General features: G+C 40.6%; 1 protein-coding gene across 2 annotated transcripts in view; it reads left to right on the plus strand.

Annotated features, from left to right (window-relative positions):
• The window catches only part of LOC150090485 (murinoglobulin-1-like), a 257749-nt gene that overhangs the window by 196371 nt on the left and 34320 nt on the right, over window positions 1-27058 (plus strand). For both annotated transcript variants that reach the window (XM_090371163.1, XM_090371172.1), the window contains exon 26: window positions 23743-23980. In XM_090371163.1, the coding sequence (XP_090227289.1) occupies window positions 23743-23980 (238 nt within the window). The remainder of the gene's footprint in view (window positions 1-23742; window positions 23981-27058) is intronic.

The following is a 27058-nucleotide window of genomic DNA, read 5'->3' on the forward strand; positions in this document are numbered from 1 at the left end:
TTGATATGCAACCAAGTTACAAAGGAGGTTAGGCAGGCGAAGGCAGATTACGAGAAATCCTTGGCAAGGGATGCAAAGAAAAACAGCAAAGAGTTCTTTGCTTATGTAAACTCTAGAAGGAAGGGGATGAATCAGATTGGTCCACTTGATATTGATGGATCAAGTGTTGATGATCCTGCTCAGGTAGCTAACAAACTAAATGAATATTTTGCATCGACATTCACACATGAGGAGTTATTCAGCGAGGGTAATGCCAGAGGTGTATTCAACTCTAGCAGTAAGCTACAGAATCTTGAAATAACTGAGAGTAAAGTGGAGGAGAAACTGTTGAAGATAAACACAAGAAAGGCACCCGGGGTGGATGGGAACTATCCAGTTATATTAAAGGAGGCAGCAAAGGAAGTAAGCAAACCCTTAGCCATAATTATGAGAGCTTCCTTGGACTCAGGGGAGGTACCCATAGACTGGAAATGTGCAAATGTAACCCCAATTCACAAAGGAGGATCAAAGGCTGACACAAGTAATTATAGACCTGTGAGCTTAACTTCTGTTCCAGGAAAATTAATGGAGGCACTGGTTAAAGAAGTACTGCAGGATCATTTAGACAAGACTTCAATTATAGCTCAGACACAGCATGGTTTTGTTAAGGGGAAGTCTTGCCTGACCAACTTGATTGGATACTATGATGCAGTCACAAAAGAACTGGATGCAGGGAATAACTTTGATATTATATACTTGGATCTTAGAAAGGCTTTTGATACTGTTGCACATGGAAGACTGCTACACAAATTGGAGCAGTGTGACATTGGAGGCAAATTGCTGCTATGGATAAAGGGGTGGTTGAGGGGTAGAAGACAGAGAGTGGTAATCAATGGACACTGCTCATCGTGGACTGATGTTATTAGTGGAGTCCCTCAGGGCTCAGTGTTGGGTCCATTATTGTTTTCTGTATTTATAAATGATATTGATGATGGTATATCGGGCTTAATGTCCAAGTTTGCAGACGATACAAAGGTTGGCAGGGTTGTCAAGGACACTACTGACACTATGCTGCTGCAACAGGATCTGGAAAGGTTGAGCAGATGGGCTGAGAGGTGGCAAATGAAGTTTAACATTGACAAATGTAAAGTACTACACATGGGAAACAGCAACCCCAGAGCAACGTATCAACTCTGTGGTACTACACTGACAGTGGTAGAGAATGAAAGGGACTTGGGGGTGGTTGTGCAGGCAGATATGAAGTTCTCTGAGCAGTGCAGACGGGCTGCAAGAGTAGCTCATGAAGTATTGTCAATGATATACAGGAATTTTTCCAGCAGGGATAAGGAGGTGATTATTCCATTGTATAAGGCGATGGTCAGGCCACACCTAGAGTACTGTATACAGGTCTGGAGGCCTCATTTCAAGAAGGATGTAGAGCTGCTGGAACGAGTACAGAGAAGGGCAACAAGATTAGTGAATGGAACAAAGGGGTGCTCTTACGAAGAAAGGCTTAAGTTTTGCAAATTACAGTGTCTGGTGACTAGGCACCAGCGAGGTGATCTGATAGAGGTGTATAAAGCCTTGAATGGTTTAAGCATGCTCAATGCTGATGGGATTCTTCCTCTAGCTCAGAAAAATCACCTGAGAGGGCATAAATTCAAATTGAGGAAAGACAGATGTAGGATAGACGTGCGGAAATTTGCCTTTAGCCAGCGGGTGGTTGGTTAGTGGAACAGACTTCCATCCCTTGTGGTGGAGGTTGATAGCCTAAATAAGTTTAAGGCTCAGCTGGACAGGTATTTTGAACGAACAGAGGGGTGAAGTGGAAGTGGGTTTTTTTTTTTTTTTTTTTTGGCTGATGCTGCATAAGCTTGCTTTCTTGCATCAAATGCCTCTACTAATGCTAATGCTTAAATCGTCAAGTTTCACATAACGCCCAACAAAACAACAACTGCCAATCCACATCCACAACTGCCATATCTACAGCTTGGACAAACCAATAATGAATTCCCACTATACTTCTGTGAGCCAAAGTCGCATACACGGAAGAGAAATCTAACCAAGTACAAACTAAGTCTCATATAGAGTAACTAAATATCAGCAGTGCAATCCAAGTTCAATAAACATAATACTCAATAACATATCACTTTCAAAAACAATAAAACCAATCATCTGTCTGATTCAGTAATAATAAGGCTAGACTATAGTTTAACGTTTTGTAATACAGCAAAAATACATTTAATACTCTTTCCAATTTTTAATCCAGAATCATTAATCTGATCAGAAATATGTAACCTTAATTTCTGTCCAAAGATTATTTACAACTATTTGCAATGTTCCATTCATGAAACATCCAGCTCATATCCAATCATTGTCTTCTATAAATCTTAGAATCCAAATACATACTAATAAAGTAATGCACCATAATCACTTCAAGGTATATCTCTATTCATTATAGATTTTCTTCTGTTAAACAGCCTATCTGCATAATCAGAAAAAGCCATAAAATTATTCTTGTTCTCTAAGAACTGAGTCCAATTGAACGAATCAAATATCCCAGTTAGGATTTGAAGCTCACGTCTAATATCCAAATATATGTTGCAATCAAATAACAGATGCTCCACAGAGGAGAGTTGACCAAACCAAAAGAGAATAACTTGCTGTTAAGGTATCTCGGAATATAATAAACAGATGAACTGGTTTCATCTGTTTATTATATTCCGAGAAATTAGGAATGAATTTATTTGTAATTCTACCCAGCTCTGATTCACTCCAGTCTTGTTGCCAATCCCTTAAAAATTCACTCCGTAGCCTAGCAATATCATTTTTTTCCGGTAAATCGAGATTCGGAAAGTAATTCCCCACACCAGCCGGTAGATGTTTCCTACGATGATACTGCAGGTATTGAAAAATTACCTCATATTGTACTGGTATCCTACAACAGAGAACCTGCAGAGCCATGGTCGAACCCGTTCTGCAGGCCCTAGATACAGCCAAAAGAAAAAAGCGCTGTGCCTGCAAAAGGTACTTTCTAACTGAACAATGGAGCCCCAGGCACCAGCAGCATAACAAGTTATTGGTAAAAATAAACAAGTAAAATACAATTTGAGAGTACCGGGCTTAAGGCCCCAGATATTTTTGGTGATTCTCAAAATTTTACCTATCAACACCTTGATCTTATGTAATACATATTTAGCATGATTAACAAAATTAAAGCGGTCATCCAACATAATTCCAAATATTTATAAGTACGAGTAATTTTAATTGCTTCACCATTAAGCTTAATATTGGGGAGTCGATTTAAATTTAAGTAGCCTTTTAACAACATCTGATTAGTTTTAGGGATTGAAATTTTTTTATGTGTTAAACACCAACAATTTAAGCCATCCAATATATCATTAGCTCTGTTTCCTAATTCTGGCCTTGATTATCCAAAAATTAACATAACAAGACCGTCGGCGTAAGCAATTCTTAGAACTTTATTCCGGTCCACAGAGAACCACCCATTAAGGACCACGTTCGAGCAAACAGGGCCGAGAACGGATCCCTGAGGGCAGCCCCTAGTGATAGGCCTCGTCACAGAACAATAACCTGAAATAACAGAAACAAATCTATCACTAAAGTAACTTGAAATAAGCCGGTAAATAGGAACAGAGACCCCGGTCTCCCGGAACCTCGCCAGGACACTTTGCCACCAAAGGTTGTCAAAGGCCCCTTTGAAGTCCACGAAGAGGCCGAGGACATATTTGGACTGTGAAGAAGAAACTGAAACCATGATCTTTTTAATTGCATCTATTGTGGACATTCCTTTTGTAAAACCAAATTGCGTTTTAGCATTTTATTCCTTGGCGAAATAATAATTTTGAAACCTTATTACAATTAATTTCTCCATAACCTTGCCGAGAATCGGCAGAAGGGCGATAGGCCTATATGAAGTAGGTACATTTAGCGGCTTGCCGGAATTCTTTAATAGCGGTTACAGATTTGCCAGTTTCCAAGGTTTTGGAAACACCCCCTCATTTAAACAAGTATTTTATAAATTTATTATGAGTTTAGGACAGACCTTCCAAACCCTTTTCAATACCGCAACTTCAAGTAGGTCAACTCCGGGACATTTTCCATCTTTCATTGTGTTTATTGCATTCTTAATTTCAAGTTGTCAAAAAGGATCCTCATGACTGTTGCCAACATAGGTTAAACGTTCGAGTCTCATTATAGTCTGTTCATTACTTTCAGGGACCGTAACATTTTGATGAACAATTCCATCAAGCAGAGCATTGATAGAATCGGACCAAGTAAGTGTTTCGACATTAGCCGAAGTTACAATAGACGAAAAAGTTTCGCCTGGATGTATATTCTCACAGACCAATTTATAGGGTAAACCACAAGGGTCATCTTTAAGCTTAGATTCAACTAACCTATCCCAAGCTGAACGCTTTTCTCTGTAGATACTATTAAAGTATGCTCTCCTTGCCGTTTTATACAGTTCCTCGAGACGCCAAATCTCCACCCGAGATCTATTACCTATTTTAGTACGTTGATAATTTTTGCGAGCTGTCTTTAAATTTTTTCTTAGAGATGTGAGTCCCTGGATCCACCATGGAACAAAATTTTTCTTACGTTTTTTTTTTTTTTTTTTGTAATGAGGCATCACAAACTTTGCTTATAAGTTTTGGTACTTTCACCTCCAGTGCATGGCAGTTAACCGCCCTATATTTAATGTCGTCTGGAGAAGTGTATTCACGTTATTCCATTCTGCCTCCTTAGTTTTATAACGAGGGAAATCAAAAGAACATCTCAAGGAACGCGAGTCGCAATTGGTAGCAATGTCAAAAGTTATAGTATTATGGTCACTGGGGTTATAGTATTATGGTCCCCACGAAGTGTGGACCATCCAGTTATTAACACCTTGCCCAAATGTTGAGTTTGAAATTGTAATATCGATAAACGACTGGCCCTGTGATGAAACAAAAGTGGGTGGATGACCATGAGAATTCCACAACGTTAGATTGTTAGTTCTAAGTAATTCTTCCAGTAGTTCTCTCTTAGGATCAGTCACCGGACTATTCCAAAGATTGGATGAAGCGTTAGCTTCCGTCATAATAAGCACTCTTTTCGCCAGACAGTCTGATTAAGAGGTTTTCACTATAGTTGAGAAAAGTTTTTGTAGCCTGATGGTGTTGATGACACTGTGCATATATGGAAACCAAGTAAATCTGTCCAAATGGACAGTCCAAACACGCACAAACAGAATGAGTAGTACAGAGGCTATCAATCCTAGTGACCATAAACCCGGGATCTGCCACCACAAAAGCAGCCCAAACTCTAGTAGTTTCTGCATCTGATGGAATCACTCTACAACGAGAAGGCAAAACTTTTACAATGCCTTTATATGTGTATACCTCCTGTAAACCAAGGAGTTTGATATTATGCTCAACAATGAGCTTTGACAAATCACTCACAACTGCAATTGCATGCGGACAATCAATTGCAATGTTTTGTTGTTTTCACTAATATTATTTCTATTAACTGGTGTACTAAGCATAGTCAGTTCTAACTTTAGTGGCTACCTGAGTTCTTATAAATTCTGGGCATTTAATATCTCTATAAGAATGGCCAGACTTACGATTTCGCAACTTACTGTTTGGACACACGACAGTAGATTGCTTGTTTGAGCACTCACCAATTTGGTGACCCTGGTCGCCACAATGCCCACAGGTACTTTGTTCCTGATGAAAATTCTTGGACGAATGTCCATAGTTTCAGCACTTAAAACATCGCGAAGCAATTAAAAAGTCCTTCCAACCGTGCATGGAACAGCCTAAGTACACCTTAGCACCCAAACCCATAAGAATTTTTCTAATAATATCAGGAGTATCTATAACCTAGTGTAGGTTATTTTTATTCCGCGACCTGATTTTAAATTTAATTTTTACTGTGCGCTTAAATTCTTCTACTGTAATTCCATGATCAGACAAGTTTTTATCATAAAGATGATCAAATAAGTAAGAAACAGAGACATCTTTATTGATGTCATAAATTATTAACGTAGGATTGAGTTTCTTTGGTAGGTCCACAGACAAATTTATTTTTTTAAATTTATTACAGCTTTTAAGCATATCTAGATCATTTTCTATTGACGCAGTTTCTATTAAAATATACCTTTTTCACGAACATTTCTCACTGATCTTATTTTTAACTGTTTAAACTCAGATGTAAAGTTTTTGAGACTTTCTTTCTCACTTCTTCACTAGTTTTGCAGATACTATTCTGTCTTGCCCTGGCAATCACTATATGCTTTGGCATAAGCCCTTTATCACCCGAGACCTGGTTCCTCTTTTAGAGGCAGTCACACTAGCAAAGCTAGGGGCCTTTCTCATTTTCTATCGTTAGGTGAAGCATCACCCTCTCCACTGAATTCCAGCCTTATAATCACAAAATTGTTTCTCCACTGAATTCCAGCCTTATAATCACAAAATCTTTTCATACAACAAAGAAACATTGTTCAAGATTTAGGCCTAAATGGATATCAGATGAACTAATTAGACATGTGACAGAGAAGAAAAATGCATGGGCTACATATAAATTAACATGTGACACAGAAGCCTATGATAGATATAAGCTGCTCTGTAATCAAGTCGCAAAGGAGGTTACGCAGGCGAAGGCAGATTACGAGAAATCTTTGGCAAAGTTGCAAAGAAAAACAGCAAACAGTTCTTTGCTTATGTAAACTCTAGAAGGAAGGGGATGAATCAGATCGGTCCACTTGATATTAATGGTTCAACTGTTGATGATCCATCTCAGGTAGCTAAAAAACTAAATGAATATTTTGCATCTACATTCACACATGAGGAGTTAATCAGGGAGGGGAATGCGAGAGGTGTATTCAACTCTGGCAGTAAGCTAGATAATCTTGTAATAACTGAGAGTAAAGTAGAGGAGAAATTGTTGAAGATAAACACAAGAAAGGCACCTGGGGTGGATCGGATCTATCCAGTTATATTAAATGAAGCGGCAAAGCAAGTAAGCAAAACATTAGTCATAATTATGAGAGCTGGCCTGAACTCAGCGGAGGTACCCTTGGACTGGAGGTGTGCAAATGTGACCCCAATTCCACAAAGGATGATCATAAAGAAGACTCAGGTAATTACAGATTAATTACCTGGGTCTTCCTTTTTAACTGAATTATGTAATTAGTTTAACTTCCGTTCCAGAGAAATTAATGGAGCCACTGATTAAAGAAGCATTGCAGGATCATCTAGACAAGACTTCAGTTATAGCTCGGACACAGCATGGTTTTGTTATTGGAAAGTCTTGCCTGACCAATATGATTGGATACAATGATGTAGTTACAAAGGAACTGGACGCGAAGAATAACTTTGATATCATATATTTGGATCTCAGAAAAGCTTTTGATACTGTTGCACATGAAAGACTGCTGCACAAATTGCAGCAGTGTGGCTTTGGAGGCAAATTGCCACAGGGGCTCACATCTGGTGAGTATTGGCTTGGCAAACCCAGGGTCCTCAACTAGATTTCATCATTCTTCTCTTTCCTGGTGATTCCTCTCTCTCTCTCTCTCTCTCTCTCTCTCTCTCTCTCTCTCTCTCTCTCTCTCTCTCTCTCTCTCTCTCTCTCTCTCACGGTAACTCGGGAATTTTTGTTTTTTTTTTCTGTCTGGTGCAGCATAAGCCTCAGGCTTCCTTGCATCATAGGACTAATAATAATAATAAAGGGATGGTTGAGAGGGAGAAGACAGTGGTAATCAATGGATGCCCAGACACGATAGGAGGGATTATATGATGAGAGCCTTGTCGATCAATTCGGCCCTGGAAAGATTGTGCAAGGCTCAAGGGGTAGAATTTTTTTCAGCCTGGACTGTACTTGTTAACAGGAGAGACTGCTTTTACAGGGATGGGATACACTTAAATAGAAATGGTGCAAGAATATTTGCTGATGCTATCGAGGCAGTATTAGGTGGGTCGGAAAACTGCTAGCTTGGGGGGAGACAAAGACGAATAGATTAACAGTAGCCACTGGCAGAGGTGAAAGAGATTCTTGCACTGCTTCTATTGGAATGAGCAGAAGCCTGAAAAACAAGTTGCAGGATATTTCAGAGACTGCTGGGAGTCATTGCGGTACAAGTAAACACATGGGTTGTGTTAGGGTAGCTAAGAATAGAAATAGGTGCATGTATACTTGCGTGTACACCAATGCTAGGCGTTTAGTAAATAAATTTGATGAATTTGAGGTATTGCTCAAAACGTCAAAGGCAGATATCGTTGGGATATCAGAGACGTGGTGTCACACAGATATAAGGAAGGCAGAACTGGAATTTGGGGAGTTCAACGTCTACAGAAAGGATAGACTGGATAGGCAGGGAAGAGAGGTTATTCTATTAGTTAAGAAACATAAAATCCAAGAAAGTGAAGCCAGTGGACATCGCTGGACAGTGCAGTGTCGAGTAAGTTTGGTGTGACATAAGCATTGGGAGATCAAAATTGAGAGTAGGAGTGTGCTATAGGCCTAATGACTCTCATGAGTATAATAAGAAACTGTACAGGGAAATAGAGTGGGCCAGTAAATCAGAGAGTCTTATAATGGGGGATTTTAATTTCCCAGATATTGACTGGAATTTGGGGGCTGGTCACTTACACACTAGCAAGGCTTTTGTGGATTTATTGGATGGTTGTTTTCTACATCAGCATGTTCGGGAGGCAACTAGAGGGAGGAATACTCTTGATTTGATTATCAGCAGTGATTCTTCATGCATTAAGAATCTGCAGATAAATGAACCACTAGGTGGCAGTGATCACAGTGTGCTGAAGTGGGATTTACTCAAAGAGGTAACTACCATTAGGGGTAAAGGGAAGGGTTATTGCTTTCGTAAAGGGGACTACGATGGACTGAGACAGTATTTAAATTCTATACAGTGGGACCAACTGATGACGTTACCAACAGCAAATGCAAAATGGGAAGCATTCAAACAACTTATCTTGGAAGCTACTAGGCTTTACATACCAACTAAGAAATATTGTTCAAGGTTTAGGGCAAAATGGATGTCAGATGAATTGATGAGGCATATGGCACAGAAGAAACATGCATAGGATACATACAAATTAACACATGACACAGAAGCCTATGATAGATACAAGTTAATCTGTAACCAAGATACAAAGGAGGTTAGGCAGGCGAAGGCAGATTACGAGAAATCTTTGGCAAGGGATGCAAAGAAAAACAGCAAAGAGTTCTTTACTAATGTAAACTCTAGAAGGAAGGGGATGAATCAGATTGGTCCGCTTGATATCGAAGGGTCAACTGTTGATGATCCTGCTCAGATAGCTAACAAATTAAATGAATATTTTGCATCGACATTCACACATGAGGAGTTATTTAGCGAGGGGAAAGCCAGAGGTGTATTCAACTCTACCAGTAAGCTAGAGAATCTTGTAATAACTGAGAGTAAAGTGGAGGAGAAATTGTTGAAGATAAACAAAAGAAAGGCACCCGGGGTGTATGGGATCTATCCAGTTATATTAAAGGAGGCAGCAGAGGAAGTAAGCAAACCCTTAGCCATAATTATGAGAGCTTCCTTGGACTCAGGGGAGGTACCCACAGACTGGAGATGTGCAAATGTGACCCCAATTCAGAAAGGAGGATCAAAGGCTGACACAAGTAATTATAGACCTGTGAGTTTAACTTCTGTTCCAGGAAAATTAATGGAGGCACTGGTTAAAGAAGCACTGCAGGATCATTTAGACAAGACTTCAGTTATAGCCCGGACACAGCACGGTTTTGTTAAGGGGAAGTCTTGCCTGACCAATTTTATTGGATCCTATGATGCAGTCACAAAGGAACTGGATGCAGGGAATAACTTTGATATTATATACTTGGATCTTAGAAAGGCTGTTGATACTGTTGCACATGGAAGACTGCTGCACAAATTGGAGAAGTGTGACATTGGAGGAAAATTGCTGCTGTGGATAAAGGGGTGGCTGAGGGGGAGAAGACAGAGAGTGGTAATCAATGGACACTGCTCGTCGTGGACTAATGTTATTAGTGGAGTCCCTCAGGGCTCAGTGTTGGGTCCATTATTGTTTTCTGTATTCATAAATGATATTGATGGTGGCATGTCAAGCTTAATGTCGAAGTTTGCAGACGATACAAAGGTAGGCAGGGTTGTCAAGGACACTACTGACACTATGCTGCTGCAACAGGATCTAGAAAAGTTGAGCAGATGGGCTGAGAGGTGGCAAATGAAGTTTAACATTGACAAATGTAAAGTGATGCATATGGGAAGCAGTAATCCCAGAGTAACGTATCAACTCTGTGGTACTATGCTGACAGTGGTAGAGAATGAAAAGGACCTGGGGGTAATTGTGCAGCCAGATATGAAGTTTTCTGAGCAGTGCAGACGGGCTGCAAGAGTAGCTAATTCTGTCTTGTCAATGATATACAGGAATTTTTCTAGCAGGGATATGCAGGTGATTATGCCCATGTATAAGGCAATGGTCAGGCCACACTGAGTCTGGAGGCCTCATTTTAAGAAGGATGTAGAACTGTCTGAACGAGTACAGAGAATGGATTACTGAACGTAACAAAGGGTTGCTCTTACGAAGAAAGGCTTAAATTTTGCCAATTACAGTATATGGAGACTAGGCACCTGCAAGGTGATCTGATGGAAGTGTATAAAGCCTTGAATGGTTTGAGCATGGTCGATGTTAATGAGATTCTTCCTCTTGTTCAGAATAATCGCCTGAGAGAGCATATATTCAAATTGAGGAAAGACAGTTGTAGAATAAATCTGCAGAAGTTTTTCTTTAGACAGCGGATGGTTGATTACTGGAACAAACTTCCATCTGTCGTTGTGGAGGTTACTAGTTTAAATGGATTCAAGGCAGAACTTGACAAACATTTGGAGCGAGGGGACAAGTGAAATAAGCGGTTTTTTTTTTTTTTTTTTTTGGCTGATACTATATAAGCTTGCTTTCTTGCATCATGTGCCCTTGCTAATGCTAATCCTAATGCTAAGAGGTAACATTGCACCATCCCTCAAAACATCTAAAAGGTTATTTTTTAACGCAAAGATGAAGTCTAATGTCGAGGTATCAACTGCAAGTACATTACCACTTTGAATATTTACAGAGTTATTGAACTTTCTTGTGTTGAATGCAACAGTGGGAAATCCCGTCCCATTAAATCAACAAATTTCTTGAACGGTTCCTGCAATTCGTTCAAATCAGCCTCCAGAACATCAGGGGCAACACCAAGTCAATTCGCATTCAAGTCATTTGGCTGCGATTAATAATGGACCCAACACTGAACCCCGAGAGATTCCGCTAATAACATTAGTCCACGATGAGCAGTGTCCATTGATTACCACGCTGTGTTCTCCCCCTCAACCATACCTTTATCCATAGAAGCAATTTGCCTCCAATGCCACACTTCTCCGATTTGTGCAGCAGTCTTCCATGTGCAACAGTATCAAAAGCCTTTCTAAGATCCAAATATATAATATCAAAGTTATTCCCTGCATCTAGTTCTTTTGTGACTGCATCTTAGTATTGAATCAATTTGGTCTGGCAAAAATATCCCTTAACCATGTTGTGTCCGAGCTATAACTGAAATCTTAGCATTAGCATTAGCATTAGTAGAGGCATTTGATGCAAGAAAGCAAGCTTATGCAGCATCAGCCAAAAAAAAAAAAAAAAAAACCACTTCCACTTCACCCCTCTGTTCGTTTAAAATACCTGTCCAGCTGAGCCTTAAACTTATTTAGGCTATCAACCTCCACGAGAAGGGATGGAAGTCTGCTTCACCAACCAACCACCCGCTGGCTAAAGGCAAATTTCCGCACGTCTATCCTACATCTGTCTTTCCTCAATTTGAATTTATGCCCTCTCAGGTGATTATTCTGAGCTAGACGAAGAATCCCATCGGCATTGAGCATGCTCAAACCATTCACGGCTTTATACATCTCTATCAGATCACCTCGCTGGTGCCTAGTCTCCAGACACTGTAATTTGCAAAACTTAAGCCTTTCTTCGTAAGAGCACCCCTTTGTTCCATTCACTAATCTTGTTGCCCTTCTCTGTACTCGTTCCAGCAGCTTTACATCCTTCTCGAAATGAGGCCTCCAGACCTGTATACAGAACTCTCGGTGTGGCCTGACCATTGCCTTTTACAAGGGAATAATCACCTCCTTATCCCTGCTGGAAACATTCCTGTATATCATTGACAATACTCCATGAGCTACTCTTGCAGCCCGTCTGCACTGCTCAGAGAACTTCATATCTGCCTGCACAACAACCCCCAAGTCCCTTTCATTCTCTACCACTGTCAGTGTAGTACCACAGAGTTGATACGTTGCTCTGGGGTTGCTGTTTCCCATGTGTAGTACTTTACATTTGTCAATGTTAAACTTCATTTGCCACCTCTCAGCCCATCTGCTCAACCTTTCCAGATCCTGTTGCAGCAGCATAGTGTCAGTAGTGTCCTTGACAATCCTGCCAACCTTTGTATCATCTGCAAACTTGGACATTAAGCTTGATATACCATCATCAATATCATTTATAAATACAGAAAACAATAATGGACCCAACACTGAGCCCTGAGGGACTCCACTAATAACATTAGTCCACGAAGAGCAGTGTCCATTGATTACCACTCTCTCTCTTCTCCCCCTCAACCACCCCTTTATCCATAGCAGTAATTTGCCTACAATGTCACACTGCTCCAATTTGTGTAGCAGTCTTCCATGTGCAACAGTATCAAAAGCCTTTCTAAGATCCAAGTATATAATATCAAAGCTATTCCCTGCATCCAGTTCTTTTGTGACTGCATCATAGTATCCAATCAAATTGGTCAGGCAAGACTTCCCCTTAACAAAACAATGCTGTGTCCGAGCTATAACTGAAGTCTTGTCTAAATGATCCTGCAGTGCTTCTTTAACCAGTGCCTCCATTCATTTTCCTGGAACAGAAGTCAAGCTCACAGGTCTATAATTACTTGTGTCAGCCTTTGATCCTCCTTTCTGAATTGGGGTCACATTTGCACATTTCCAGTCTATGGGTACCTCCCCTGAACCCAAGGAAGCTCTCATAATTATGGCTAAGGGTTTGCTTACTTCCTTTGCTGCCTCCTTTAATATAACTGGATAGTTCCCATCCACCCCGGGTGCCTTTCTTGTGTTTATCTTCAACAGTTTCTCCTCCACTTTACTCTCAGTTATTTCAAGATTCTGTAGCTTACTGCTAGAGTTGAATACACCTCTGGCATTCCCCTCGCTGAATAACTTCTCATATGTGAATGTCGATGTAAAATATTCGTTTAGTTTGTTAGCTATCTGAGCAGGATCATCAACAGTTGACCCTTCGATATCAAGTGGACCAATCTGATTCATCCCCTTCCTTCTAGAGTTTACATAAGTAAAGAACTCTTTGCTGTTTTTCTTTGCATCCCTTGCTAAGGATTTCTCGTAATCTGACTTCGCCTGCCTAACCTCCTTTGTAACTTGGTTGCATATCAACTTGTATCTATCATAGGCTTCTGTGTCATGTGTTAATTTGTAAGTATCCTATGCATTTCTCTTCTCTGCCATATGCCTCATTAGTTCATCTGACATCCATTTTGCCCTAAACCTTGAACAATATTTCTTAGTTGGTATGTAAAGCCTAGTAGCTTCCAAGATAAGTTCTTTGAATGCTTCCCATTTTGAATTTGCTGTTGGTAACATCATCAGTTGGTCCCACTGTATAGAATTTAAATACTGTCTCAGTCCATCGTAGTCGCCTTTACGGAAGCAATAACCCTTCCCTTTACCCTTAATGGTAGTTACCTCTTTGAGTAAATCCCACTTCAGCACACTGTGATCACTGCCACCTAGTGGTTCATTTATCTGCAGATTCTTAATGCATGAAGAATCACTGCTGATAATCAAATCAAGAGTATTCCTCCCTCTAGTTGCCTCCCGAACATGCTGATGTAGAAAACAACCATCCAATAAATCCACAAAAGCCTTGCTAGTGTGTAAGTGACCAGCCCCCAAATTCCAGTCAATATCTGGGAAATTAAAATCCCCCATTATAAGACTCTCTGATTTACTGGCCCACTCTATTTCCCTGTACAGTTTCTTATTATACTCATCAGAGTCATTATGCCTATAGCCCACTCCTACTCTCAATTTTGATCTCCCAGTGCTTATGTCACACCAAACTGACTCAACACTGCACTGTCCAGCGATGTCGACTGGCTTCACTTCCTTGGTTTTTATGTGTTTCTTAACTAATAGCATAACCCCTCGCCCCTTCCTATCCTGTCTATCCTTTCTGTAGACGTTGTACTCCCCAAATTCCCGTTCTGCATCCCTTATATCTGTGTGACACCACGTCTCTGATATCCCAACAATATCTGCCTTTGATGTTTTGAGCAATACCTCGAATTCATCAAATTTGTTTACTAAACTCCTAGCATTGGTGTACACGCAAGTATACCTGCACCTGTTTCTATTCTTAGCTACTCTAACACAACCCATGTGTTTACTTGTACCGCAATGGCTCCCAGCATTCTCTGAAATATCATTCATCTTGTTTTTCAGGCTTCTGCTCATTCTAATAGAAGCAGTGCAAGAATCTCTTTCACCTCTGCCAGTGGCTAATGTTAATCTATTCGTCTTTGTCTCCCCACAAGCTAGCAGTTTTCTGACCCACCTAACACTCCCTCGATTGCATCAGCAAATATTCTTGCACCCTTTCCATTTAAGTGTATCCCATCCCTGTAGAAGCAATCTCTCCTGTTAACAAGTACAGTCCAGGCTGAAAAAAATTCTACCCCTTGAGCCTTGCACAATCTTTCCAGGGCCGAATTGATCGACAAGGCTATCATCATATACTCCCTCCTATCGTGTCTGGGCAGAATTGCAGACACTCTCAAATTTACCCCTAATTTTCGGCTTTTGTTCAACGGTGACCTGTACTTGTTAAGTAATTCTGCCGGTCTCCTACTCTTAATATCATTATTGTCTTGTCTAGTTGATCCTGCAGTATTTCTTTAACCAGTGTCTCCACTGATTTTCCTGGAACAGAAGTTAAACTCACAGGTCTATAATTACATGTGTCATCCTTTCATCCTCCTTTGTGAATTGGGATCACATTTGCACATCTCCAGTCTGTGGGTAAATCCCCTGAATCCGAAGAATCTCTCATAATTATGGCTGAAGGTTTGCTTAGTGACTTTGCTACCTCCTTTAATATAACTGGATAGATCCCATCCACCCCGGTTTCCTTTTTTTTTTTTTTTTGTATTTATCCTCAACTATTTCTCCTCTACTTTCCTCTCAGTTATTACAAAATCACACTTTGCCAAGGATTTCTCATAATCTGCCTTTGCCTTTCTAATCTCCTTTGTGACTTGTTTACAGACCAGCTTATATCTATCATAGGCTTCCATGTCACCCATTAATTTATGTATCCCATGCATTTTTCTTCTCTGTCATGTCTCATTAGTTCATATGATATCCATTTAGGGCTAAACCTTGAACAATATTTCTTAGTTGGTATGTAAAGCCTAGTAGCTTCCAAGATAAGTTCTTTGAATGCTTCCCATTTTGAATTTGCTGTTGGTAACATCATCAGTTGGTTCCACTGTATAGAATTTAAATACTGTCTCAGACCATCGTAGTCGCCTTTACGAAAGCAAAAACCCTTCCCTTTACCCTGATGGTAGTTACCTCTTTGAGTAAATGCCACTTTGCCACACTGTGATCACTGCATCTAGTGGTTCCTTGATCTGCACATTCTGAATGCATGAAGAATCACTACTGATAAACAGATCAAGAGTATTACTCCCTCCAGTTGCCTCCCGTACATGCTGAGGTAGAAAACAATCATCCAATAAATCCACAAAAGCTTTGCTAGTCTGTGAGTGACCAACCCACAAATTCCAGTCAATATCTGGGAAATTAAAATCCCCCATTATAAGATTCTCTGATTTACTGGCCTACTCTATTTCCCTGTCCAGTTTCTTATTATATTCATCAGTGTCATTAGGCCTATAGCACACTCCTACTCTCAATTTTGATCTCCCAATGCTTATGTCACACCAAACTGACTCGACACTGCACTGTTCGGCGATGTCGACTGGCTTCACTTCCTCGGATTTTATATTTCTTAACTAATAGCATAACCCATCCCCCCTTCCTACTCGTCTATCTTTCCTGTACACATTGTACTCCCTAAATTCCAGTTCTGCATTCCTTATATCTGTGTGACCCCGCGTCTCTGATATCCCAAGAATATCTGCCTTTAATGTTTTGAGCAATACCTCAAATTCATCAAATTTATTTACCAAACTCCTAGCATTGGTGTACATGGAAGTATACATGCACCTGTTCCTATTCTTAGCTACCCTAACACAACCCATGTGTTTACTTGTACCGCAATGACTCCCAGCAGTCTCTGAAATATACTGCTTTCCAGGCTGCTGCTCATTCCAATAGAAGCAGTGCAAGATTAACTTTTAACTCTGCCAGTGTCTACCGTTAATCTATTAGTCCTTGTGTTCCCTCAAGCTAGCAGTTTTCGACCCATCTAACACTGCCTCGATAGTATAAGCAAATATTCTTGCACCCTGTGTATTTAAGTGTATCCCATTCCTGTAGAAGCAGTCTCTCCTGTTAACAAATACAGACCAGGCTGAAAAAAAATTCTACTGCTTGAGCCTTGCACAATCTTTCCAGGGACGAATTGATCGACAGTGCTCTCATCATATACTCCCTCCTATCGTGTCTGGGCAAAATTGCAGACACTTTCAAATTCAACCCTAATTCACAGTTTTTTATCAACAGTGACCTGTACTTGTTAAGTAATTCTGCCGGTCTCCTACTCTTAATATCATTAGTGCCAACGTGTACAACTATATCACCTTTTGTGCCCTTAAAAGATGATATCAGCTCTACAGCGTCATCAACCGTTGCCCCTGGCAGACATACCCTGGTCCTGTTCCACCTATCCTTTTTACAAAACATGTGCCCCGTTTCCCTGACAATAGAGTTACCAACAACTACTAGTTCCTGTGGGACCAGCGCATTCTGCCTTGGGGGTTGCCGCTGTGTTGCGTGATGACCAAGTCTGGCGTTTATGTGGGCAGCTGAGAGCTTGATGGGCCCCACAATTTAGATTCTTCGAGGGCATCCACCCTGTCCTTCAAGCTCTCATATAGGCCCATAACAACGCTGAGTTTTCGCCTGATTTCCTTACTCTCCTTAAATCGTGCACGCACGCACGCACACAAAGATATCCCCTATGGCAATATCATGTCCCATACCCGACTGCCCAACAAACATCAAGCAAACAGTGCATTTTAAAAGGCTGTGATTCAGAGGGCAAATTCCCACCCCCTTTGATGCCCCCCTCAGTTCTCCCCTGAGCCACAGCACTCCCATTTGCTTGAGCCTTTTGCTTTGTTGCTCTGGTCTGAATCATGATTTCGATTTATTTTCAATAAAATTTCAATTTCAGTACAAAGTTATAACCCTAAACCTGTATCCCAACACAGTTATAACGCTATACACTTATGTATTTTTCAGTATCGAGTATTATCTACGAGTTCCGTTTATATAACTTCCGTATCAAGTAATATATTAATTAATTACGTTACGTTTGTAATCTTAGTCCTTATATGTATTTAGTTAAAAAGTACAATTTAATTGACAATGAAGTTTAAAAAGATTAATATATTTTACTGATCAATTGACAATATTATATTATATACTATACTAAGCTTACGTTATCTAGTTCGGGATTTATATTAATTATTATTTTAGGGTTGCCCGTAATTAAATACATTAACCCGTATTTGTGTCTGTAAATTGCGTATGTTCTATGGTCGATTTGCCTGTTTTGCTGGACGAAAAAACCTCAGTTACTGGGGAGAAAAATCTTGCTATCTACGCCTGACACCGACTAACTCAACCACGGAGTGAAAAAAAACCCATAGTTCAGGATATAACGTTGTATCGTATAACAATGGCGGCAAGTTATGAACGGAAAATCTATGGACACTTAAGTATTAATTAACTTCCAAATCTCGCTGTCTCAATTCAGAATAAACTAAGGATCCTGACTAGATCTATAAGCTACTTATAGAAAATAATTTGATATAACAATTGGTCAATAAAGCAGCTAAATATGGCTAAAAATCTTCTGGCTCAGCGGAGCCGCAACTTGTAACACGTGGATTTGTACCCTTACCGATACTAAGTAATACCTACAAAACTCTATCTAAGTTAAACTTTAAACGAAGTATCGCAACTAGGAATATAAAGCTACTCTAGAAAATAAGTTAATATGCCAACTTAAGCTAATAAAAGAGAAAAAACTTCTCTATTCCAGGAACCCTTTTCAATAAAACACAGAAAAATCAATACTGAACTTCTGTAAGCGTAATTTAGGGCCCCAAACAAGGCCATATATACATTATACAGGGCGTCTCAAAAATATTGGTACAAACGTTTTGGGGAGGTAGGTAACATCTAAAGGAATGTGTATTGCAAAGGAACCCATAACCGGAAACGTCACGGGAAAGTAGTAGCAGAGGCACAACAAGCAGAAATTACACAAGACAGTAATTAGTGGCAAACATTTATTTGACATAATATTAACAATGGAGTACGAGATGGATGCATTTCATGATGTTACGATGCTCGAAGGTTCCACCATGAGATGCAATGCATGCGTGACACCGACGCAGCATGGATTGGTGGACAAGGTCAAACACACCTGGAGTTTCTCTGACAGTAGCAGCAGCGCAGACGAGTCTCGCCACGAGATCCATCCATCTCCACAGGCGATTCATACACGATAGATTTGATGGCCCCCCACAGAAAGAAATCAAGGCTCGATAAATCAGTGAGCGTGGGGACCAGGCAACAGGTCCACCACGGATAATCCATTGACGCCCAAAACGCCTGTTCAAATGGTCACAAACACACCTTCCATAATGGGCAGGTGCCCCGTCATTTTGAAACCAAATGTTGCGTCTCACATTTGTTGGAACATCGTCAAGTAACCCTGGTAGAACTTCTTCAGGAAAGATCCAATATTTAACGGAGTTCATGCGGGATGGTAACAGGTATGGGTTCACTAAGCAGTCACCGACCATACCTGCCCACACATTTATTGTGAAGCGATGTTGTGTCGCATGGAGGTGCACACCGTGTGGGTGTTGTGAGCCCACACACGAGCATTGTGCTGATTGAATAAGCCTTCCCGAGTGAAATAAGCCTCATCCGTGAACAAAACATAGGCTGGAAAATTCAAGTCTTGAACACTTTCTTGGAGAAACCACTGCGTAAAAGCCACACATGCAGGATGATCTTGGGAAAGCAGTAACTGAACCCTTTGGATATGAAAAGGGTTTAAGGAATCGTCGGGTCAGACACGCTGTACACTGCAACGAGACACTCCTAAGGCAGAGGCAACGGCACGTGTGCTGGTAGTAGGATTATTCTGGACGGTATTCAACACACTTTCTTCTATGGTGGGAGTTCGTGTCGAAAGTGTCTGCCTACACTACTCCTGTTACCTCTAAATGACTGATAATCGCACAAATTTTGATGCACACATGCAAGCAAACGGTGGTCCGGTACATCTGTCTGGGAAGCATTCTCCATAAATTCGTTGAGCGGCTCGTCCATTGCCCTCTGCTAATCCATACACTAGGTGCATGTCTGCCAGCTCACAGTTCGTATATCGATGCATGCTCTTCGTGCGGTGACTACTGCTTGAATGAGTAAACCAGAAATTTTCCCTATCGCGAACTGATGAACAGTGCCGTGTACCGACTTATGGTGATATTTCCGGTTATCGGTTCCTATGCGATTCACATTCCTTTAGATGTTACCTAGCTCCCCCTAAACGTTTGTACCAATATTTTTGAGACACCCTTGTATAACAACTATTATATTGAATATATATACTAAAAACCAATACTTTGTGAATTGCTGAATATCTATGTTACAATCAGTCAATATAGCAACCTCCAACGATGTTTTCCAGCCTACTCAAACCATTAGCAGCATGACAATTTATAGTAACACAGTTATCTAAATATCAGCACAGTGTATATGTATATTCCACTATATCTCCTCTCCAATAAAAAAAGTCAAGTGTCTGATGTCACTATCGAAGATGGCAGCCAATAGTACGAAATCCCGCCAAACTTTCCCGTCATGACGCCATCACTGTCTCAATGGAGGAAGAAGGCTAAATGTCTGGATATTTTCGTGTCTTTGTATATTAAAAGGCAAGAGTTGAAAAATTGAAATAAATCCAAGCCAGCACAAAGTAGTCAAAAAATGTTCCTTGACTATGTGCAGCTGCCCAACTGTCCAAAAATGAAACTATTTTCCTCCCCAATTAAGTATTTGAGAGGACACAATTAAATTTAATTATATCAAAGCTGACAGTGTGGGAGACATATTGAAAGCCATAGCCACCATAACTGAAAAATATAAAGAATTCCAAACAAAAGTCAGTTTTAAAAATCCGTTTACATCAATAGCTACACCTCAACTGTCAACTTGAAACTAAGCCATTTAACTCACCGACACTTCACAAATAAGATAACCTTCTTTCGACTGGAGGTGACTAAGAACAAACAAAACAAAATAATTATCAGGGAGCTAACTTTTCAAGCTAAAGAACTGAACAAGGGAGAGTCCACTGGAGAGCATTGTCATGCTAAAGGATAGCGCTCAAGCAAAAGCAATCGGTGTCATAAGGTTCCTTCGGTTGGCGTCACATGTGCGATCTTCTATTTGCCGCAAACAAAGTGTAGGTGGATTCGACAGACTATATAATATTCCCCCACTGCTCGAGTCCAATGCTTGTGTTCTTTGCACCACTGGACATGACGTGAGTTGTCCAGTGTAAAGAATGGCTTGTGAAGTGCAACTCGACAGTAATTAGCATTAGCATTAGTAGAGGCATTTGATGCAAGAAAGCAAGCTTATGCAGCATCAGCCAAAGAAAAAAAAATAATAAAATAAAATAAATAAATAAATAAAAAATAACCACTTCCACTTCACCCCTCTGTTCGTTCGAAATACCTGTCCAACTGAGCCTTAAACTTATTTAGGCTATCAACTTCCACAACAAGGGATGGAAGTCTATTCCACCAACCAACCACCCGCTGGCTAAAGGCAAATTTCCGCACGTCTATCCTACATCTGTCTTTTCTCAATTTGAATTTATGCTGTCTCAGGTGATTATTCTGCGCAAGAAGAAGAATCCCATCAGCATTGGGCATGCTTAAACCATTCAAGGCTTTATACACCTCTATCAGATCACCTCACCGGTGCCTAGTCTCCAGACACTGTAATTTGCAAAACTTAAGCCTTTCTTCGTAAGAGCACCCCTTTGTTCCATTCACTAATCTTGTTGCCCTTCTCTGTACTCATTCCAGCATCTCTACATCCTTCTTGAAATGAGGCCTCCAGACCTGTATACAGTACTCTAGGTGTGGCCTGACCATTGCCTTATACATGGTGATAATCACCTCCATATCCCTGCTAGAAAAATTCCTGTATATCATTGACAAGACACAATTAGCTACTCTTGCAGCCCGTCTGCACTGCTCAGAGAACTTCATATCTGCCTGCACAATTACCCCCAAGGTCCTTTTCATTCTCTACCACTATCAGTGTAGTACCACAGAGTTGATACGTTGCTCTGGGGTTGCTGTTTCCCATGTGTAGTACTTTACATTTGTCAATGTTAAACTTCATTTGCCACCTCGAAGCCCATCTGCTCAACCTTTCCAGATCCTGTTGCAGTAGCATAGTGTCAGTAGTGTCCTTGACAACCCTGCCAACCGTCGTAGCGTCTGCAAACTTGGACATTAAGCTTGATATACCATCATCTATATCATTTATAAATACAGAAAACAACAATGGACCCAACACTGAACCCTGAGGAACTCCACTCATAACATTAGTCCACGATGAGCAGTGTCCATTGATTACCACTCTCTGTCTTCTCCCCTTCAACCACCCCTTTATCCATGCAGCAATTTGCCTCCAATGCCACACTGCTCCAATTTGTGCAGCAGTCTTCCATGTGCAACAGTATCAAAAGCCTTTCTAAGATCCAAGTATATAATATCAAAGTTATTCCCTGCATCCAGTTCTTTTGTGACTGCATCATAGTATCCAATCAAATTGGTCAGGCAAGACTTCCCCTTAACAAAACCATGCTGTGTCTGAGCTATGACTGAAATCTTGTCTAGATGATCCTGCAGTGCTTCTTTAACCAGTGCCTCCATTAATTTTCCTGGAACAGAAGTTAAACTAACAGGTCTATAATCATTTGTGTCGCCCTTTGATCATCCTTTGTGAATTGGGGTCACATTTGCACATCTCCAGTCCATGGGTACTTAACCTGAGTCCAAGGAAGCTCTCATAATTATGGCTAAGGGTTTGCTTACTTCCTTTGCTGCCTCCTTTAATATAACTGGATAGATCCCATCCACCCCAGGTGCCTTTCTTGTATTTACCTTCAACAATTTCTCCTCCACTTTGCTCTCAGTTATTACAAGATTCTCTAGCTTACTGCCAGAGTTGAATACACCTCTGGCATTCCCCTCGCTGAATAACTCCTCATGTGTGAATGTTGATGCAAAATATTCATTCAGTTTGTAATATCTCTGTTCAGTTCTCGACATAATATTTTTGAGGAAACAGGCCTCTTGCGTCGAGGTGCACAACAGATTAGCTGTTGTTCCCCGCTTTGTACATTGTAATAATGTTGGAACATCCCAATTTTTGAGTATGCGGTTTTACTCACTTGCCTTTTGCACATGTCTTCCACTTAGATTCATTCCTGTGCAAAAATGACCTTGAAAACTGTTCCTCGTGAAAGATTAGCAAGTTCCTTCCCATGCAGACATGGCCTTGAAAAATGTTACTCATGAAAAAAATCTTAGTGGCCAAAGCTCCTGCCAAAACTTGCCACGACAATTGTGCCACTTTCAAAATCACTATGGCCTTTTCTTCAAGACATAGCACCAATAATTACATGCAGTTAGGCCAGGTTTGACTTTACAGATATGATGCTGAGCATGCTGGGATTTGCATGTTTTATGCCTTCGTCAGTGGCACACAGATGCTGCTGTTTTGCAAAAGCTTTACTCCTTGGAGTTTCAAATTTTTTGTCCATTACTTACATGTGCAACTCTTTCATGTATTAAATTATATCTATTGGTTTACCATAGTTGTAGTGTTTGCAATTTGTTGTCGGCATAAGCTGCGTGGGATCTGTGTTGTAAGGTGGTGAGATGATAATCGCTGCAAAAATCATGATGAAAGTCCATACCTTCGTTTGACAACAGCTAAATAAACCGGACATTGAGTCATCGACAGTATTCGAATGCGAATCTTTTTACAGACACTGTTATCTCATTGAAATATAGACATCTAAAAGCATCTACAAGGAGATTCTATTACGGTGCCAGAGGGTCTGTTTCAACGACTAAAATCACAACTTAAATGCCCTATTCATACTATATTTTGTGCACTAAGCCTAAACCTGGTAATTTCTATTCATATGTGTCATTAAAACAGAATGTAATTCAAATTCCGAACTGACACCTCTGGGTGCGTACCGTCTTCTTACTTTTCGAACAATCCCCAAGTCCACTGCTCTATGGGAATTACCATCACAATCACAATCATTTGGTCACATCAGCTTGCTTTTGTTTTTCCAGGGTGGAATCAAGGCAGAAATAGATTCCCGAGCTTCACTGACTGCGTACATCCTTATTGCCCTGCTGGAGTCAGGGTTCTCCAATGAAAATATCACCACAGCAGCATTATCGTGTCTAGAGAACATAAAAGATGCATCTCCTTACTCTCTCTCTCTGTTTGTCTATGCAGCTTCCCTGGCAGACCATCCATCTGCAGAGAAGTACCTGGAAACCATGTGGGACCTCGCTATTAAAAAAGGTAAGAAAATGGGTTATGAGACATGAACAGCATATAAAATTATTTATAAAACAACAAAGCTACAATGAAGACTACTGAAAGACAAATGCTGTGTATGAATAATCAAATACTTTTCTGTGTGCACGCCACGTGTGTGTTTTGGAACAATGTTCTGGTTTCGCTGAACAACAGAAATATGATATGATGTGTTTAGTGTATTTTTTTTTTTTTTTTTAATTTCAAATCTTCAGCCAGTTTTTCCCTAGTTTCTTCAGTTTGTGTATTTTATATACATATATTTTAGTTTTCACATACTTAGATTTTGTGCAGTTCATCTTACTTGGTCTGCTGATTACGTTGTGGAGTTGGAGCTTTACATATCTTACTGCAGTGATCTTTTTCTAGATTGTTCTATTTCTACCTGCTGGTAGAAGTAGAACAGTCTAGAAAGTAGATGGACAGAAATCACGGGATACCTACCTAGTAACCACACATATATCCTACTGTTGTAGGATAGATGTGTGGAAGTTTTCCTTTAGCCAGTGGGTGGTTGATGGAACAAACTTCCATCTGTCATTATAGAAGTTGATAGCTTAAATAGATTCAAGGCAGAACTAGGCAAATGTTTGGCGCAAGTGGATGGGTGAAATGAGGAGTGTTTTTTTGTTTTTTTTTGGCTGATGCTATATAACAGGGGTAGCCAACGAGTCGATCGCGGATTTAATTTCGCTCGATCACGACGAATTTTAAATATACAGTCATCCCTTGATTTGTGCAATGTAATTTTTGAGATGGTAGATCGCAGCACATTTTGAAGGAAAAAAGTAGATCGCATCACAAATTAAGTAGGCCACTCCTGCCATATAAGTTTGCTTTCTTGCATCATGTGCCTTTACTAATGGTAGTAATGGGTAGGCCCAACTTTTGCCCAGATAAGGGCAGTCACACAGCAAGGCATTGAGTCAACTAGTTCATGAAAGCATTCCACAGGTATTTCCATTCTTGCTTGCTGTGCCTCTGTCCATAATTCCATCACATTCCTGGGTGGAGGATCCAAAGCTCGAACAGACCTTTCCACAGCATCCCAAAAATGCTCCACAGGGAATCCATTCCATTGTGGTGAAATCTGTGGAATGCTCTTTGAACTATGTTCTAGTCACCACGGGTTAGTTGCACATTGTCCTGCTGGAAGAGTCCATTGTCCTGTGGGTGCACGATGAACATGAAGGGATACAGATGGTCAGCAAGGATGGACATGTAACCCGGACCATTCAGAGATGCATCTAGACGTACCAGAGATCCCAACATATGCCAGTTTAACATACCCCAGACCATTACCCACTGTCCACCTGCCTGAACAGTTCCTTCTTGACATGATGGGTGCATAGCTTCATGTGGTTTCTGCCAGATATGCACCCTCCCATCTGCTCGAAATAACTAAAAATGGGACTCATCGACCAGGAGACCCGTCTCCAATCATACAAGGTCCAGTACCAATGTTCTTTTGCCCAATTGAAGCTTAGTCCTATGTTGTGGTGTGTTAGCAATGGGACTCTGGTGGGTCGGCGGCTCCCATAACCTATTGCAGCTAATGATCACCATGATGGTCTTGGTGGAGACATTTTTGGTACCTCCCTCATTGAAGTCATAGGTGATTTGTGCCACTATTGCTCTTCAGTTGGCTGAAACAATGCGAGACAAAAGTCGACGGCCACGTTCATCCAACACCTTGCTTTGCCCACAGCACTGTCCACGATGACAGTGGACAGTTATTCCGGAAGTGGCATATTCCCAATACACTCTTGATATTGTTAAACAAGGATGGTGTAATTTCTGTACCACCTCCAAGATGTAATTTCTGTACCACCTCCACCCATGTGTCGGACACCCAATATCATTCCTTTTTCAAAGTCAGTTAAACAATGACTTTTATCCATATTGACATTGAATCTACGTGAACGTGAATAAAGTGATGCAGTGTACCTATATACCCGCCAAGTGGTGGGTTCGTCCACTAACAAGAGGGGTGACAGTGTCGCATTGCCCAGGAACAAGGTATTCCATGAATTTTGTCCTTTCAGTGTACTCCCCAAATTCAAATTCTTCATTCCTTATATCTGTGTAAGATATATTCCTTATGTTCATTCCTTATATACTTTTTAGTTTTTATAACTTTTTTTAAAATTTTTATTGCATGTTAGTTTTTGATTCACTATTTAGTGCTGATTTATAGTTTTTATAGGCTTAGTTTTAGCTCTAGTTATAGCCCCATAGTTTTGGTGTCAGTTTCTGCCCTCTTGGTAGCACAGTTAGTATAACTGCCATCCTCCCTGCACCAGATGGAAAAGACCAAAAGACCTGAGTTTAAATTCCGTCAAAGATGTGAGCAACTTTTATGGGCCTTCTTCATGACATGACTGAGTTAGTCTCAGGCCAGGGCAGCATGATTTAACTCCCAGGAACTTGAGATTTTCATCCAGAAAAGATAAAAATTGACCAAAGGAAAAACACACTCATTTCATAAATATAACATACAGTATACAGTGCAATATATACAGTATACAGTGCAAAAACACACTCATTTCACAAATATAACATACAGTGCAATGGGGCTTAGAGGGGAACAGGTATCCTGTGTGTTATCAGACACTCAGCCTAAAACACTGATGGATCCAATATCTCTCTATTACAGAAGATTTAGGAGAAGTCCGGTTGGCCTGCCTCCCTAAAATCCACTCATGCACACCTTCTCGATGGTAAGCCCTGTTACGTCACTTAGGTGGCAACGAACGTGTAGGGTGGTTCTCTTCAAGACGCCTGGTCAGCGTGAAGAGGAAAACACCAAACCCTCCAGCAATGAGAGCACAACAATACAAATGGCCCTCAGTCCCCAGCAGCTTTCACTCTCCCTCTTACGGCAGCGAGAGGATCAGAGTGGAAGCAGAGGGTGCTAAGAATCTCTGGGTACGACCAGGCTGCCATGCACGGAAATTGAACTTGGCCTGTTATAACGTACGATCATTCATCGGTGAAGACAGGATATTAGAGCTGGAAAAGGAATTAGAAAATGTGAATTGGAATATCATCGGTTTGGCTGAA

Source organism: Mastigoproctus giganteus, chromosome 1, assembly GCF_048544385.1.
Source record: "Mastigoproctus giganteus isolate SK-2022 chromosome 1, ASM4854438v1, whole genome shotgun sequence".
NCBI classification, from domain to species: Eukaryota; Metazoa; Arthropoda; class Arachnida; order Uropygi; family Thelyphonidae; genus Mastigoproctus; species Mastigoproctus giganteus.